At 46.1% G+C, this 18,190-nt stretch overlaps 1 protein-coding gene across 1 annotated transcript in view; it reads left to right on the top strand.

Moving 5' to 3' along the window:
- Positions 1-18,190, top strand: part of ETV6 (ETS variant transcription factor 6) — a 98,069-nt gene that overhangs the window by 57,710 nt on the left and 22,169 nt on the right. The window contains exons 2-4 of the mRNA XM_048515722.1: positions 6,912-7,076; positions 8,603-8,737; positions 14,783-15,328. Coding sequence (XP_048371679.1) covers positions 6,912-7,076; positions 8,603-8,737; positions 14,783-15,328 — 846 coding nt within the window. The remainder of the gene's footprint in view (positions 1-6,911; positions 7,077-8,602; positions 8,738-14,782; positions 15,329-18,190) is intronic.

Raw genomic sequence — 18,190 nt, 5'->3', positions numbered from 1 at the left:
TGGGACATTCCTGTGCAGGGCTGTGGCAAGGACGCAGCTGCTGTGCCGCTCCTTGGGCGGGAAACGAATGCACACAGGCGCAGGCTGCCACGCATGCCGGTGCACCTCCTGCTAGACTGCTTCAAGTTCTGCGCGCTTCTGCTGAGAGGAGGGGCGTAACTAAGGCAAAAATCACGTGGCAAAATCACCAATTAGTAACCCCCTCTCGGCACACACAAAAAATTAGTAACCTACTCTCGGGAACCTGTGAGAACCTGCTGGATCCCACCTCTGGTCTGGAGGTATAGGGAAGAAGAAGAGGAAGAAGGAGGAGTAGGAGTTTTGATTTAATTTTCCCCTTTCTCTCCTGTAAGGAGACTCAAAGGGGCTTGCAATCTCCTTTCCCTCCCCCCCTCACAACAAACACCCTGTGAGGTGGGCAGGGCTGAGAGAGCTCAGAAGAACTGTGACTAGTCCAAGGTCACCCAGCTGTCGCGTGTGGGAGTGCACAGGCTAATCCGAATTCCCCAGATAAGCCTCCACAGCTCAGGCGGCAGAGCGGGGAATCAAACCTGGTTCCTCCAGATTAGAGTGCACCTGCTCTTAACCACTACGGAAGGGGGTTAAAATCACTCCACCCAAAAATGTCAACCCTCATTCAACCCTCTTCCTTTTGTGTTGCAGGATGGCTGCTTTGTAACATTAAAAACAGCGGAGAGATCTTCAGTTGGCTGTTCGGTCCGTCCCTTCTGCCCCCATTCCATGTCTGCAACGTATCACTGTTTTTGCTCACTTTTGGTGGCAGTTTTCCCATGGGATTACATATTATTGCAGTAATTTGGGGAAAAGATGGGTTCTCTCCACTGTCAGGCGTGACCTCGTAAAGGAACGTTTATCTGCAGAACAAAGCACAAACGTTGCCATTGTTTTATGAGTTTCAGGGAGCGTGGGTTAAAAGCAAGAGAGATTTGGGGATTTTTTTCGCCATCCAACTCTTTTTTTTCTCCCAATTCGGACGGGCGCTGTGGCCTGCCCCCATTAATCAGCAGGCGATCCCTGCCTAACAAGCTAATTTGGCATCTCGCTCGAACACTTGATCTGCAAAATGCAAAGCCGGGTCTGATGTCAGCAGGTCGGGAGGGCGGCTGGAACATGGGATGCTCAGTTCCAGAAAGGGGCCGTCAGGCTTCCAGGAAACAGTCTTGGCTCCGCTGCTGGGGATTTAGAAGATTTATTTCCTTGTAAGGACGGCTCTGGGAGCCTGAGCGAGAGTCTTTCAATCAATAAGCTTTTCTCAGGTTTTCCAAAGGAGCCTGTTTTTTAAAAGAGAGAGAGAGAGAGAGAGAGAAAATTGTACTTATTTATTGCTGTTTTTATTTATTATCTCACCGTCCTGGGAAGCAACATGACTGGAATTTGTAAGGCGTCAAAATGAGCAGCACGTCTGGTGGGGAAAAAAGAAATTGGTTATAAGAAGGGTGTTATGTCCTTTGCTCATAGAAACCAGAGCAAGTAAGAACTGCATACCCAGGAGGGTAAGCGGAGCGCTGTGCAAATCCCAGAGGCTGTATCTCAGAGTCCTGCCAAAGAAGGTGATGGCATTGCCTAACTTTCAAGAGGTGCAGGGACTCAGGCCTTTCCGTGAAGGGAAAACCACAGCGGGGGGGGGGGGGGGGAAATGGCTTTGTACGTGGTCAGAGCTCAGAGGTTTGTTTTACTCATGGTAAAATATTTGGTATCTGTTCCTTTGGGAAAGGGGTGTGGCCAAATAGGGGAGAAGTTGCGAATAAAGAAAGGGAAAAGGCTGCAAGATTAACAGTGCAATCTTAAAGAGAGTTACTCCGATCTAAGCCCATTCATTTCCACACTCCTACATGCCAGCTGGGTGACCTTGGGCTAGTCACAGTTCTTTGGAGCTCTCTCAGCCCCACCTACCTCACAGAGTGTTTGTTGTGAGGGGGGAAGGGAAAGGAGTTTGTAGGCCACCTTGAGTCTCCTTACAGGAGAGAAAGGAGAGGTATAAATCCAAACTCCTCCTCCTCCTCCTCCTCCTCCTCCTCCTCCTCCTCCTCCTTCTTCTTCTTCTTCTTCTTCTTCTTCTTCTTCTTCTTCTTCTTCTTCTTCTTCTTCTTCTTCTTCTTCTTCTTCTTCGAGGCAAAGGCAACTCGGTGAATGAGGGGTGATGGCAGGGCAGCATTGGCTGAGTTTGGGGTGATGCCAAATGGAATCTGCTGGGAGGTGTGTAGGTCTACACGTAGAATCTGGATTCTGGAGGAAATAGCAAGGGAGCATCAGCAGCAGAAGGCCATTGCTTTCGCATCCTGCATGTGAGCTCCCAAAGGCACCTGGTGGGCTGCTGCAAGTAGCAGAGTGCTGGGCTAGATGGTCTGATCCAACTGGCTTGTTCTTATGACCATAAGAAGAATTCTGTGCTGGATGGATGGGCAACTCGGGGAGAACCTAATGGCACAACATGGATTGAGTTTATGTGTAAAAAAAAATATGAAATGTCATTATTCAACTCACCTTGACGTCCTCAAATGAAAAAACCTGAAATGGTCTGTGACCTTGCATCTCCCAAACTGGAATATCAGTTTTGGTGAAACGTTATTGTAGAGACGTTTCTAGTCCTCATGATGACCTTTAAAATCTTTAAAATGCATCTGTGATTTGTTTGGCCTGAAGGTTCTGAAGCGCAATGAAACACGCACATACGCACATGCCTGTTTGTGCTCAATTTTTGGGTCGTGATCCATGGTTTTTGAGGCTTGGAGGGTTTGGATTTGTCCTTTTGAAGGTCTGTGGTTGACGGCCCACTCTCCTTCCTTCCTTCTGATCTGATCTTCTGTTCCGAAATGCCCTCTGCCCTTCCTTCTTGGCTTGGATTTCAAAGCTGCTGTGTTTTTGCCAGGACTGCGTGGCCGGGCAGAGTTCTGATGGTGTAATTAGAGAAGGGTGCTTTTTTTTTCTCCTTCTCTTTACGATGTGCAGGACTTGCCTTGGGGGGTGTTCTGGGTTCCCAACTAGCTCTTCCTTCTCTTGCCCACTACAAACAGATTCCACACACACACACCCGCCCTCCGCGCACAGGGAAATATTCCAAGCAAAGTTTTGTTTGTTTCCCGCTCTCTGAACTTCAAGCCATCAGTTAATTTCCTTCCTTTGCTCCATGTCTATTACATTTTAAAAAGTCGTACGGGATGGAAGAGCAGTAGTTCATATGTTTATTCGTAGTGGTGGGGAACTCTTGCAAGAACCAGTGGTCTATTATGGAAGGAATCCCCAACTATGGTGCCTGCCAAGTATTTTTAGGAAGGAGGGGGGCAAGATTGGGCTTTTCCCCAGCAGGACTTTTGATTGACTTTTGATTGACTGTGCAAGTTTTTTAAAATGTTGCTTCGGCAACAGCTACCACCACAGCATGAGGATCTGCACTGTGTTACTTAAGCTAGGCCAGTGATGGCAAACCTTTTCGAGACTGAGTGGCCAAATTGCAACCCAAAAACCACTTATTTATCGCAAAGTGCCAACACGGCAATTTAACTTGGCTTTGAGGTGTGTGTTACTCGGGAGTAAGCTTGGTGAAGCAACCGTGCAACACTTCGAATGGGTGAATCACGACCCTAGGAGGGTTTACTCAGAAGCAAGCCCCATTGCCAGCAACCGAGCTTACTCCTAGGCCCAGGACAGCCTAGATATGCCCAGGCCAGCCTAGATATGTGTGTGGTGTGTGTGTGATTTCCCCCCCCCCCCCACGTGACGAACTCTGTTCACGTGTGCCCACAGAAAGGGCTCTGAGTGCCACCTCTGGCACCCGTGCCATAGGTTCGCCACCACTGAGCTAGGCTGTTGCAGATATTTTGTAGCTGACTCCGCCTCCTTTGGCAACCATTTTGTGGCAGCCATTTTGTGACCACGGCCACCACGCCGTGTCGGAATTCCGGCTGTGCCTGTGGGATCAAAAAAACTTGGGGACTCCTGGTCTGTGGCCTCATAGTCCCTCTTTGTCCTCCTCGAGCCATATTTACTTATTCCATTTTTATCCCGCCAGTCCCCCAAAAGAACTTGAGGTGGCTTTCAAAACGATTAAAACTTAATACAATCGTTTAAAAACAGTACAAAAATATAGAAATATCAAAACCAGTTTAAACAAGATGGCAAAAGGCGTGAAAAAGCATGTGTGTCGCACCCAGCTGGAGGCCAGAAGATGATTTTAAGAAAAGGGATGCCCCGCCAGCCTGATAGAAAAAATCCGGCGAAACAACTCTGTCTTCTGGGCCCTGCGGAACTGAGATAAACTCCACAGGACCTGGATGTTTAGATCCCCTCTCCCCCCCACTAGTAACCATGCCCCCCTTTTCAAAGATACGACGACAGTACCTCTGAGCATGTGCAAAATGCCTTTCCCTTCCCACTGAGGCAACACAGCCTTTTCCCAAGGCAAATGACTCAGCAGCCATACAGGGCCGAGCCTCTTGCTCCCTTCCTCAGCAGTGTTCACAATCCCACTTTCAAAGTTTAGGCCGTACCCTGTACCGGAGAGTTCCCACTTTTTTTTTTTACTTCTGCTGTGGGGACTTGTAATTTGTAATTTGTTTGATGAGTGCAGTTTCATCCCGTCCTTCCTCCAGAGCTGAGATCTGTCAACATGACTATTGCCTCTTGTCAGTTTATCCTCACAACAACCCTGTGAAGTAGGCTAGACTTGGGTGGGAGAGAGTAGCTACCCCAAGATCCCCCGGGAACCTTTATGGCAGAGTGGGTATTTGAACCCGTAGAATAACAGAACAATGCCTACTCCATATCGGCTGTCACTGAACAGTCAGTATTTAAGTTTGCGCAGGCCCCAATCCCAGCCTATTCAGGCCTGAGCTGCTGTTTTAGACTTGGCTTCAAAGCATAGCGATATCATTGGTTTAGGTCTGCTGAGCAGGACTGGCATTCTTTAGGCGGACTCCCCCTTTGCGCAGTGCCAAGAAGCTTCCAGAAGCGATTGATGCCTTCTGGGCTTTGGAGGAAAACCTTGCCTAGGTTGAGAAGTAGGGTGGCAAAGAGACCTGGAAAAGCAGGCTGTGCCACACCGTTCCCTTTGCTTTCCTCATCCTCTCCGAATGTAACAAACACCACCTGTGTAGCATAATCTCTCAGCCTTGGTTTAGGCAATTAGGATCACCTAACAGGCCTGCCCTCCGTCGTGCTTCTTTCCCTCTGTTGCAAACCTGCCTGCCTGCCTTCCGTTCTAACATCAACGCTAACCCTGGTTAGCTTCAACCTGTAGTTTGCAAGCAGGGTCAGAAATTGGCTTGGGCAGAACGGTGCTAACGTTGATATTGAAGCAGCGCTGCATAGTGGTTGGTTCTGAAAAGGAAAAGGAGGCAGGAATTAGCCAGAAAGGAGGGAGAAGGGAGCCCACACACAAGTCCGTGGTGAGTTCCTGATCTCTGGACAATGGCTAGAAGCTTGGGAATATTATGTTTGTGCCAGGCTTGGGAGTTGAATGAAAGCTTGCATAGACACAAAGTGTTGAATGGCAGGAAACCCGGTTAGGGCTGGCAACCAATGAAATTTTTCTGAGCAGTTGCCTGCCTTTGATATGATTAATGCGTCAAGTTAAACGTTTGCTAATTGCCAATATCTCAATACAGCCGCTTCTTTGAAGTAACGTAAGCCACAAAAGTTTGTGTGGTCTTTTTTCAAATGTTTAGAATGTTTTTAATTTTCGAAAACTTAGTCTGTTATTTGAAACCACCTTTCTTTCTCGGCCAAATACTCAAGTTGACGTAAAAAGCAATAATAATCCATAAAGTCAATAAAACACCCAAGCTTGCTTTAACTAAATGTGCAGACCGTGTGCTGTCCTCAGTCGAGCTCAAATGCCTTCCGAAGAGACTCGTTTCCAGTCACTCCTGCACATGAAGCCTGCTGGGTGATCTTGGGCCAGTCACAGTTCTCTCGACCCCACCTACCTTATAAGGTGTTTTTTGTGCAGAGAGGAAAGGATTATAATTTTAAGCCTCTTTGAGACTCCTTAAGGGAGAGAAAAAGAGGGTATAAAAACCTATTCTTCTTCTTAATCAGATAAAGAGTGTTTTTTTTTTTTAAAAAAAGACTTAATCATTAAAACATACATCCAAGTATTACAATCCAGCTCTCTGTTAGGTACCCCATGGCGTACCTCTCGCTATAGACCTTGTGGTCCTAGGAATGATGCTTGCTGAATTCAAGGTATATATAAGTATAATAAACTACTTAATTTGTAGCATAAAAAGTAGAGGCCGTACAGAACTAAATAGGACCAAACTATTCAAATTAAAATATCACAAGTCTACACTTGTAAGTTTACCTTTGCATGTATTATAAAATGCAAAGGGTCCTCGAGATCTTAAAAGCCGATGGACAGAAGTTATATCACTGTACTTATTTTATTCTTTGTTGTAAGATAAAGTATTTTTATTCCTTGAAAACATTTATATTTAATTAAAAATTTAAAAAACTTTCCCCACAAGGGCAAAAAAAAACCCCCACCACCATTTTTCCCCTTGAAAGTCATTTCTGTACCCTCTGAAATGATGGAGCAAAGTGATTTCATCCTATCCCCTAGCGCACAGGTGTCAAACTCGCGGCCCTCTAGATGTTATGGACTACAGTTCCCATCATTCCCTGTAACCATCATGCTGGCAGGGGATGATGGAAACTGTAGTCCATAACATCTGGAGGGCCACGAGTTCGACACCTGTGCTCTAGCGTAAGAAAGAGATACTCTCTTTGAGATGGGGATTATTGCAGCCCCCCCCCCCCAATATAATTTTGCATGGCATCTCTGACCAGGTGGATCCAGCTGTTGCCTCCAAAGGTTACCTGGTCCTGTCCAGAACATCTGGATAGGAACTTCAGTTCTTTGACCTGACAATGATGTACTGTTTCCTTTACAGGCTTACAGCCCATTTACTGGAGCAGGGACGACGTGGCCCAGTGGCTGAAGTGGGCTGAAAAGGAGTTCTCACTGCGGCCCATTGATAGCAACACTTTTGAGATGAATGGGAAAGCACTCCTGCTCCTGACCAAAGAAGATTTTAGATACAGGTCTCCCCATTCAGGTGAGAAGTATGCAGGGTTTTCTTGGGGGGGGGGGGGATGCAGGGATCCAGTAGGGCAGGGATCCAGAGCCTTGCAAGGAAGGAGGGCATTTGATTTGGGAAGGCTCTGCAACAATTTGTACTGTGTAGAATGCCAACTGGTTGGAGCAACGATCTTATCTGTTTATGTAGTGCTGTGCTGTTTATTAATTTTAGACTATTTCTGTCCCACCTCTCCAAAAGCCTTATATGAAGTGGCTAACAACAAAATTAACATAATCAAACAGTTCACTTAAAATCAGTTGATACAAGTCTAATAATAAGATTCTGAGCAATGAAACAATAATCAAAATTAGTAAAAGTATTTCAAGGGCACAAAGGAGCTTAATATCAAAAGCTGGTTGAAAGGTGTCTGAAATCCTACGTCTTCACCTGATTCCCACAAGGAAGGTAGCAGATGAACATTAAGGAGAGCATTCTATAGCTGGGGAGCCACTACCGAGAAGTCCTTGTTCACCTTCCTTCTGCAGGTGAGGGCACAGCAAGATTTGGGATGGAGATCTTTTTTGCCAAGCTTCAGAACTTTTGCACGTCCCACTCACCCCCTTTGGGAGTTTATAACTTTGGACCCCCTGAACCAAACCTCACCTAACTTGGGTGGTATCATCAGGAGACTCCCCCGAAAACTCCCTGAAATCTTGGTGCTGCTAGCCTAAAAACTGTGCCCCCTGCAGGCCAAAAACTGCAAAACACTAAAAAATACAAAAAACAAACCTGAAATTTTTGCTGCCCCCCCTTCCCCGGCACACGCCCGGTGCAACACGCCCCCCCGTCCTCCTTGTAGCTCTGCATCTGGCTGTGTTTGCCAAGTTTGCTGCATGACAGGGACTGCTCCAGCAAAGGCACCATATTGCCTCTTTCGACATTCGGGCATTTGGAGACTCAGTGTAAATTCTAGGAGGTCACACATGTCTACATTAGAAATTTGGGTCAAGTTGTCAGAGCTAAACTGAAGGTGACTCAGGAGAGTTGTGATCCATGCGGTTCCTGAGTTCCCTCTTTATAGGGGCTAATGCCAGCTGGGGGGAGAGGGGGAATTTAGTTTGAGACGCCTTCGATCAGAGAAGCAGCGGAGGGAAGACAAATTATTGACCTGGTCAGCCACTGTTGGTTTTCCCATCAAACTTACTGGTCTTTTCAAGTAAAAAACCACCACCACCACCACCCCCCAGAGATCCAATCAAGATTTCCTAGGTCAGACCAAGTTAGGTCTCCATCCTAGGTATGCTTCTTGCAGCGGGAGGAGGGATCTGACAGTTCACCCATGTAAAAAAAAAATCTTCACTTAAGCATTTCTTGTCATGTTAGATAGATCACAAATGTAGTCAGCTGATAATTTTCTGTGCAAGGGGAATTCTGCGCATGGAGCCACCCCTCCTTCCACCCCTGGCCTAAAAGAGTCCCAGCCCGGGTAGCCATTTGCTTCCTTTGTATTTATCCAACTCTGCTACACTTTTCCTTCCCTTGAGCTGCTGTTTTTCTTTCAGGGGATGTGTTATACGAGCTTCTCCAGCATCTCTTGAAGCAGAGGAATTCTCATGTCCTGTTATCCCCTTTCTTCCACCCTGGAAATTCAATCCACGCCCAGGCAGATGTCATGTTACATCAGAACCACGATGAAGGTAATGAGGGACAACAGCTCTTTGTTATGGGAGACAGCGTCACACAAGCAGAGGGGGCGACAGGCTGAGGGAAGGAACGAGGACAGTTGATGAAAGGAAGGGAAGGAAACCCTCCGCGACACATCTGGCTCAGGAAGTTGGCATCTCTGTCGTATAGATAGGGCTTTCATATCTGCTGAGGCAGGCTGAGGCCATGAAGCAGGGGAGTGGGTAGGACTGCTTTATTTATCGTTTAAAACATTTTATGCCACCTTTCCGGCCAACATAGGACAGCAAATAATCAAAACTGTGTTAAAATATTGGGAGAGAAGGAGGGGGAGGGAGGGAGGGAGGGAGAGAGAGATTTCAAACAACTAAATAAAACCTATAAAAACAGACACAGACAGGGAGGAGGATTAATGAGAGGACACTGAGTAAAACAAGCAGACAAAAAGTAATCTTTTTGGCAAGAGACACAGGCCAATTCTGCACGGGCCAACAAACATGGGTATAGGGCATTGTGTAACCCGTTTGTGGGGGACAGGGGACATTGCACAAGTCCTACCTCCAAAATGAGTCAGGGCTGCGTTTAAGCTCCCAAGCCGGGTTTTTTGAATCTCGGGTTGGAGCCGATCTGGAGTGAACTGCCAGACAGGAGGCGCTTTATTTCCCTCTCTTCTGCGCTGTCAGGGAGAAGCTGGCTGCCATTGCCCTGCTGTTTCAGGGAGGCCCGTTTTCCTTTCCTCTTTTTGTGGGCTGCATCTGCGTAGCTGCACAGCTGCAGCTGGTCATATTGTGGGACATCAGCATGGCTGCGTAGCTACGCATGTGTTGCAGGTAATTAAAAAGAAGAGAGAGAAGCGTCTCCATGCGGAGGCGTGACAGCCGCCCAGATTGTTTCCATGGCCTCCAGTTGCTGCCTGCACGGAACGCACGTGAGCGGGAAAACAAAAGAATGGCTCCTTCATCACGACTACAACCCGTTACACATTTGCTGTGTGGAATCGGCCAGAGATAGAGGGAGACAGATGACTCTCCCTGACAAGGGAGCTCTGGGGATTCAGTGTGTCTCTTTCGGGGGAGCTAGAATGGGTCGTAACTTAGCACATGGTGGATTACGGGGAAAGGCCTGGTGGAAAGTTGTTCAGCAGTGAAACCGGTAGCCCTGGGAAGTGGGGAGCTCCCCCTCTCTGGCTGTCTTTTTCACATTTGACTTGAGGTATTTTCACATCTAACATGCAATGGTGAGTCCGGCCTCCTGTAGTCCGACTGAACCCAGCTTTCTTATGCTTCTCCATACATGGGGCGAATAAACATGGGCCTTTGATCCATTTCCCTCAGATTTGCTTCCAACCACTACAATTAGAGCTTTTAGTTACGCTTTTTTAAAAAAGTCTTTCTTGGTTAGAAATTAAAAGCTAAGGAGGAGTATTTTGTTTTAATTATGGCTGGCGTCCAGCCACAAACTCTGGGCAGTGAGGGAGCCCCATTGTGCCAAGTATTCACAGGCAGGTAATGAGCCCTCCGTGTGTACTTTGACTCACTGGCGCTGCGTCTTTCCTGATCCGCTACCCGCTGCAGGAACTTGCACAGCTAAAAATAGTCCCCCCCTCACTGCCTCTTGGGGTTTGTTTTCTTAATTCTTCAGGGGGCTTTTTGAGGTGCTGAGAGCAGCTCTGAGGAATGGGTCTGAAAGTTCGTTATCAGATGACTTTATGTAATAATCCTGAGTCTTTCACAGAAAGGATTCTTTTTCTCCAACATTTTCTGTGATTCTTAAAATCATCTGTTTTCCCTGAGCAATAGCTCCCGAGCGGTGTGTCAGTGTACACTACTGTGCCAAAGAGAAGGGTTAGTACGCTGTGAGGAATAAATTCGATGAGTAATTCAAGGTTTCTCCATAAAGGAGGCTTCCAGCTGCCTCTCTGCATGATTCAGTGCTCTGGCCTTGCCTTGTTTTACTCATAGCTGGAGAGGGCTTTCATCTAGCAGCAGGCACGTTATTACGGAGCCTGTCTGCAAATGCGGGGTCCGTGTTCACTAATGCTTAACCATGCAGTGATTGGGTTTACAATCTGTTTGCAAGTTGTGGTAAGCACAGTCAAACTTTTGGAAACTATATTCAAACAGCTCTCATGTATTCTAAAATAAAAAGCATCTTCACAGCCCCCTCCCCTTCTACTTTTGGTCACGTCCTTTCAGCGCATGAAACATTTCTCAGCGAGTGACGGACTGATGTCAGGTGCCTCCCGCTGTCTCTCATTGTTGTCTGACCCAGCCTTTGTCAACAGGAAGCGCAAGCAACAGCAGGGTCCAAATGCCATTGCTTTTTCAAATATACCAATCTTAACCAAGAGCTAGGCCCCTTCCACACATGCAGAATAATGCACTTTCAATCCACTTTCACTGTTGTTTGCAAGTGGATTTGCTATTCCGCACTGTAAAATCCAGTGGCGTAGGAGGTTAAGAGCTCGTGTATCTAATCTGGAGGAACCGGGTTTGATTCCCAGCTCTGCCGCCTGAGCTGTGGAGGCTTATCTGGGGAATTCAGATTAGCCTGTACACTCCCACACACGCCAGCTGGATGACCTTGGGCTTCTTCTTCTTCTTCTTCTTCTTCTTCTTCTTCTTCTTCTTCTTCTTCTTCTTCTTCTTCTTCTTCTTCTTCTTCTTCTTCTTCTTCTTCTTCTTCTTCTTCTTCTTCTTCTTCTTCTCCTTCTCCTTCTCCTTCTCCTTCTCCTTCTCCTTCTCCTTCTCCTTCTCCTTCTCCTTCACCACCTCCTTCTCCTTCTCCTTCTCCTTCTCCTTCTCCTTCTCCTTCTCCTTCTCCTTCTCCTTCTCCTCCTCCTCCCCCTCCCCCTCCTCCTCCTCCTCCTCCTCCTCTTCCTCCTCCTCCTCCTCCTCCTCCTCCTCCTCCTCCTCCTCCTTCTTCTTCTTCTTCTTCAAGTTCATTGAAAGTGGATTCAAAGTGCATTATTCTGCATGTGCGGAAGGAGCCCTAGTGACTTCCGTGGCCATCTGTGCTGTACCCAGCTCAGCATACTTTTTTTTTCTAAATTAGGGACATTTGTAGCTCCACTTTTCTTCAAAAGATCTTGTGGTGGCACACCTTGAGTCATCCCATTTTTCCTTCACAACTCCCCTGTAAGGTAGGTTAGACTGAGAAGAAGTGCCCAGGGTCACCACTGATCTTAGAGTTGAATAAATTCCCAGATTAAAGTCTCTGTCCCCTTCCACACATGCAGAATAATGCACTTTCAATCCACTTTCACAGTTGTTTGCAAGTGGATTTTGCTATTCCATGCAGAGTGCATTGAAAGTGTTCCCAAAATGCATTATTTTGTTCCCAAAATGCATTATTTTGTATGTGCAGAAGGGCTCTCCGGGAGTCTTCACCCCTGCAGTCTGAAGTGGCATGTCCCAGACAGGTGTTCACTTCACAGTGAGACCGATGTCTTTATTTCTACCTTCTTCTTTTTTTTGCCTGTTTGGGCAAAAGATAAAAGATCTCATGAACTGTTTATCTTCACGGTTCTGGATTTTTTTAGCAGGCCGGTAGGAAGGATTGTGTTTCACATCAGCAGCCACACATGGGCCTGAAATACACCTAAATTTTTCTTTTTCTAAATTCAGGTTTGCAATGTTGGTATTTGTCCACCACAAGCAAGGGGAGGGGCTGGGCTGGCTCTGGATTTTCACTGCCTGCTGCCCGTTTGGCTAAAACTGACCTAAAAACAGTTGAACAAAGACAGGCTTTTCTTGTTGATGACTCTGGGCATGTGAATCATACCATCTGCACAGATGCTGCTTCCTCCTCAGTCTGAACACGGAAGCTGGTGGTTGCTGGCAAGATGGTTTTGCCCATGGGCAGTCCGGCAAGTGGGCCTGGAGTCAGCCCAAGGTCGCGCTGCAAATGCTGGAGGAATCCCATTTCCTCCAGAGAAGGCGGCTTTCTTCCCCCTTCAGGTCTGCAGCCTGTTATCAGTGCATCGAACAAAGAGACCATTCTTTGCTCTCTGAACTCCGAAAACCCCGCCTTCCTCCAGCTCCAAAATTTCCAGGTATTTCCCAATCCAGCCCTAGCAACCCTGCCCTGATATCAAGTGCGCTCCCCTCTCGTCACTTTCCTTCCAGTTTTGGAACAGAAGGGATGCCTTTCATCAATAGGCAGAGCATCGTTTTGGTTTTTCTTTTCTGATGTCAGAATTTTTTCAACCACATTATTAGAGTCAGGCATGGATCTAATTATTTCCTGTTGATTTTAGTGGGGCTTGAACATATGTCTTTGTCTAGATCAGGGGTAGGGAACCTGCCAATTGGCCATGCAGGAAGGGGCTGATGGGAATTGTAGTTCCTGAACATCTGGAGAGCCGCAGGTTCCCTACCCCTGGTCTAGATGATCCTAATAATGTTTTTAATTTTTAAAAAATTAATATTGTAGCAGAATAATATTTACCGCGGCCATATTGTTCTCATCTGTGATCCTATGTTCTGTGAAATGACACCATGTCCCTGTCTGAGTTCCACACAGTCTGTAAGATGGAGCTATTGCATTGAGCCTTTAGTTAAAGACAGTGATGGCCACCCTGTTCCTCTCCCTATTTCTCTTTCATTTCCCTTTCCCTTTTCTCTTTTTTTGTCTTTTTATTTCCCTTAATTTTCCCAACTAGAGTGTAATTTTAGGTGCTATAAAGCATTAACAATGTCACTGGGTTTTCTGTGAGCCGCCCCGAGGCCGCCATTGCTAAGGGTGGCATGTTAATTAAAAAAATAAATAAAATGAATAAAATATAACAGAAGGCCAAAGGCACTTTAAAGTTTAACAACCTTTGTTCCCACATTTAATATGCAGCCTATTCAGTGTTCTATAGGAAGAAAAACCTGTGCCAATTCAAGATCAGATAAAATATGCTGATTCATCTTTCTCTTTGAGGAAACAAGTTTAGCATTAGCTGCATGTTAAATAAAGCAAGGGAGGGTTATTTCAGTTTTTTAACTATGTATATAGTGCCAGTCTCCAACTGTATTGAACAGAGTTCCTCCCTCTAGAAGTGTGCAAGGCATCTATTAACCTAAAACACAAATGACCAACTTCTATATTCTGAGGGTCCATTTTTTTCTCTGCTCAATACTCCAGAGCCCGCTGTATATTTTGCAGTTCAATATGATTTCCTCATGCATCTATAATAATGCAGGGCTTTGTGTGTGCCAGGCAGTTCAGAGTGTTGTAGCTGGTGCAGACTTTAATTTCCTGCATGTTTCCATCCCCTACTTAAAAAACAAAACCTTGAAAGAGGGCAATTCACATTAACCCTTTGGAAGCTACAGAGTGGGATGAACAAGATTTTCAGCGGAGACATCTGCATCTAAGCATCCACGAAACGTGAATATATTTTTTGCAAAAGAACAAAGATTGCAGAATAAATAATGCAAAGTCAGGGGGAATTTGCATATCTGTCCAAGTTGACTACTCTTTACAGGTCAAAGATTTTGGGATTTTTAAAATGCGTAGATTCAGAATTAAAACTCTATAATACAGGCAGTGTAACCTATCTGGAAGGGCCTAGTGTCAGACATAGGTGGAGCATAACTTAAACAGAAATATTGTATTGTGATATGAAATACCTCTTCCTCTGCCAGTGTTTCCAAAGCCTTTTCTTTTTCTTTTTTTCTTTTGGTGCCATGAAGTCGCAGCTGACTTATAGAGATGGTTTTCAAGGCAAGAGATGGATGGATGGATGGATGGATGGATGGATGGATGGATGGATGGATGGATGGATGGATGGATGGTTTCCCATTGCCTGCCTCTGTGTAGCAGCTTTGGACTTTCTTTATGGTTTCCCATTCAAATACTAACCAGGACAGACCCTGCTTAGCTTCCAAGATCTGACAAGATCAGGCTAGCCTTGGCTAGTAGCAAATATTCATCTGTCCTTGCTTAAAACTTGGCTAGACCAGGAGGAGTCAAAGAAAAAGCCTTCCCCAATATTCTAGACCAGAAGTTCATTTTGATGACCCTATCATACAAAATACAATTTAGTTTTTCCCCCCCTTTTTCCTCCATAGACAGTTTCATCCATCGATCGTCAAGACAATCAACAGACACAGCCCATCATAACCTGCCCACTATTGAACTCTTGCATCGGTCCAGATCGCCCATCAATTCCAACCACAGGCCTTCTCCGGAGCCTGAGCAGCGGTCATTGAAATCCCCGCTAGAGAACACTATCCGTCGCCTCTCACCAGCAGACCGGCTCTCAGGGACGAGACACCACCAGGAGAACAACCACCAAGAATCTTACCCTCTCTCGGTGTCTCCTGTGGAGAACAACCACTGCCCAACCCCTTCAGAAGTACTCCAGAAGCCTTCCTCCCCCCGCCAGGAGAACACCCGGGTGATCCAGCTGATGCCCAGCCCGATCATGCACCCTTTGATACTCAACCCCAGGCACTCTGTAGATTTCAAAGCCTCCAGGTTGTCCGAGGATGGGCTGCACAGAGAGGTGAAGCCCATCAACCTGTCCCACCGGGAAGAGCTGGCGTACATGAACCACATTATGGTATCGGTCTCCCCTCCCGAAGAGCACGCGATGCCTATTGGAAGGATAGCAGGTTAGTGGGATACGTGGGCTTGTTTGGGATCTGCCTCATGTTTTCCAGAGCAGATGTGAACACTGAACAGGACTGTTTTGTTTTTAAAGTTATTTGGGATGAATATACAGAATTACCTAGCTGAGAGAGGTGGCTGAGAGAGCTCAGAAGAACTGTGACTAGCCCAAGGTCACCCAGCTGGCATGTGTGGGAGTGCACAGGCTAATCTGAATTCCCCAGATAAGCCTCCACAGCTCAAGTGGCAGAGCGGGGAATCAAACCAGTTCCTCCAGATTAGAGTACACCTGCTCTTAACCACTATGCCACAGCTGAGTTACTCGGCTGAGCAAACAGTGGAAGGTCATCAAGGACCATTTTGTTTGATACTTATAAAATATGTAAAAGCACGGTCTTTTGTAATATCATGAAGTCTGTGGCTTCTTCTGTAAGATTCATTGGCTTCTTTTATGGCTTCTTCTATGTGAGAATTCAGTGTGATTCTATTTTCCTTTGTCTCACTCTCACTATTAATTAATAACGCACTTTCAATCCACTTTCATTGCACTTTGCAGCCAGATTTTATTGTACAAAATAGCAAAATCCGCTTGCAAACAATTGTGAAAGTGGATTGAAAGTGTGTTATTCTGCATGTGCGGAAGGAGCCCTTTTACAGTTTAGCTTTTTTTTTAATGGTGATGATGATGTCAAATTTCATTAGTGCTTGAAATGCTTACAAAAAGAAAAGAAAAAGATCAGAAATAGTAAGAAAGTACACTTAACCTAAGGACTCAAGATTTCATCTACATCAAGTTCAGCTTTTCAGAGTACCATTTATTTTCTCATTTAAATCAACCGGGCTTTAAAACGCTTTAGGGCACAGATCATGTCTGTAGTGAGCCGAATCCTAAATGCTCAAAGAGAAAACGTTGGACAAATACTTCCATATGTGCCGGTGCATGTAGACACGGCTTAATACTCAGATTCTGTGCATGTAGGATATGATTGAAGTCTATAAAATTATGCATGGGGTAGAAAATATTGACAGAGAGAAATTTTTTCTCTCTTTCTCACAATTCTAAAACCAGGGGGCATTCATTGAAAATGCTGGGGGGGAAGAATTAGGACTAATAAAAGGAAACACTTATTCACGCAACGTGTTATTGGTGTTTGGAATATGCTGCCACAGGAGGTGGTGATTGCCAATAACCTGGATAGCTTTAAAAAGGGCTTGGACAGATTTATGGAGGAGAAGTCGATCTATGGCTACCAATCTTGATCCTCCTTGATCTGAGATTGCAAATGCCTAAGCAGACCAGGGGCTCAGGAGCAGCAGTAGCAGCAGAAGCCATTGCTTTCACATCCTGCCTGTGAGCTCCCAAAGGCACCTGGTGGGCCACTGCGAGTAGCAGAGTGCTGGACTAGATGGTCTGACCCAGCAGGCTCTTTCTTACGTTCTTAGTTATTTTATTTCAGGCTTGTCTGGGTTTGTGGAAGGGAGTCTGCTTCAGTGCAGTCACGAGAGGACACAGAGGAGGAGGATCTGGGATGGCCCAGGAATCCTGGACTGGAAATACTGGTTTGCTGTGGGAAGCTGCTCCTTGTTTGCTGTTTTTGGCTTCAGGGTGCAGAGCAAGATAGGAACACCTTTGCTGGAGCCAAACAAAGGCAAGCTGTGAAGAACAAAAAGGCCTTGACAACTCTGTGGCATCTCTCATCTTTGATGCCTCAGAGTTGTGAGTTTCAGTTCCCATGCTTCCAGAGTCCTTATGCAACTGTGAAATTGCCTATTTATCTTCTCCCAGGTAACCCTGAAGCTGATTCTAGGCTGATCTCATTCCATCATTCCAGTTCTGTCTTTCTCTTAATAATAATAATGATCATAATGAATTATAATGTGCACAGTGCGTCACGGACATTATGTCAATAGTTCTTACAACTACCCTGCAAGATGGGCAGTTACCTTGTGATAGTAGGGGACTGAGGCTCATAGCGAATGGCTCTCCTAGGTGACCTTGTGTGTGAATAATGGCTGAGGAGAAATTCAAAGCTATGCTTTTCCCAGCTCGCTCATAACTATCCTGGCATGAGTGTCACTGTGTTCCACAACATCTGGGTACACCGTGCTTTGGAAAAATCACATGGGCAGACTTCTGGGCCACTCTTTAAATGTACTTGTAAAAGGGATGGGGGGGTCTTACTCTAGAACAGTGATGGCAAACCTTTTCGAGACCGAGTGCCCAAATTGCAACCCAAAACCCACTTATTTATCGCAAAGTGCCAACATGAATACTGAGGTTTTAGTTTAGAAAAAACAGTTGGCTCCGAGGCACGTGTTACTCAAGAGTAAACTTAGTGAAGCAACCATGCAACGCTTCAAATGGGTGAATCATGATCCTAGGAGGGTTTACTCAGAAGCAAGCCCCATTGCCAGCAACCGAGCTTACTCCCAGGTAAAGGATCATGCCCAGGCCAGCCTAGATATGTGTGTGTGTGTGGGTGTGTGTGATTTTCCATCCTCCTCCCACATGATGAACTCTGTGAGCGAGTGCCCAAAGATAGGGTTCTGAGTGCCACCTCTGGCACCCGTGCCATAGGTTCGCCACCACTGCTCTAGAACATGTTGCTTGTTTAGTTCGGCGAGAGCCAGTGTGGTGTAGTGGTTAAGAGCAGGTGCACTCTAATCTGGAGAACCGGGTTTGATTCCCTACTCCACCACTTGAGCTGTGGAGGCTTATCGGGTGAACCAGATTAGCTTGTGCACTCCAACACATGCCAGCTGGGTGACCTTGGGCTAGTCACATTTCTTCAGAGCTCTCTCAGCCCCACCAACCTCACAGGGTGTTTGTTGTGGTGGGGGAAGGGAAAGGAGATTGCAAGCCCCTT

This window comes from Sphaerodactylus townsendi, linkage group LG14 (assembly GCF_021028975.2).
Source record: "Sphaerodactylus townsendi isolate TG3544 linkage group LG14, MPM_Stown_v2.3, whole genome shotgun sequence".
Lineage (NCBI taxonomy): Eukaryota > Metazoa > Chordata > Lepidosauria > Squamata > Sphaerodactylidae > Sphaerodactylus > Sphaerodactylus townsendi.
This window is presented reverse-complemented; position numbering and strand designations above follow the sequence as displayed.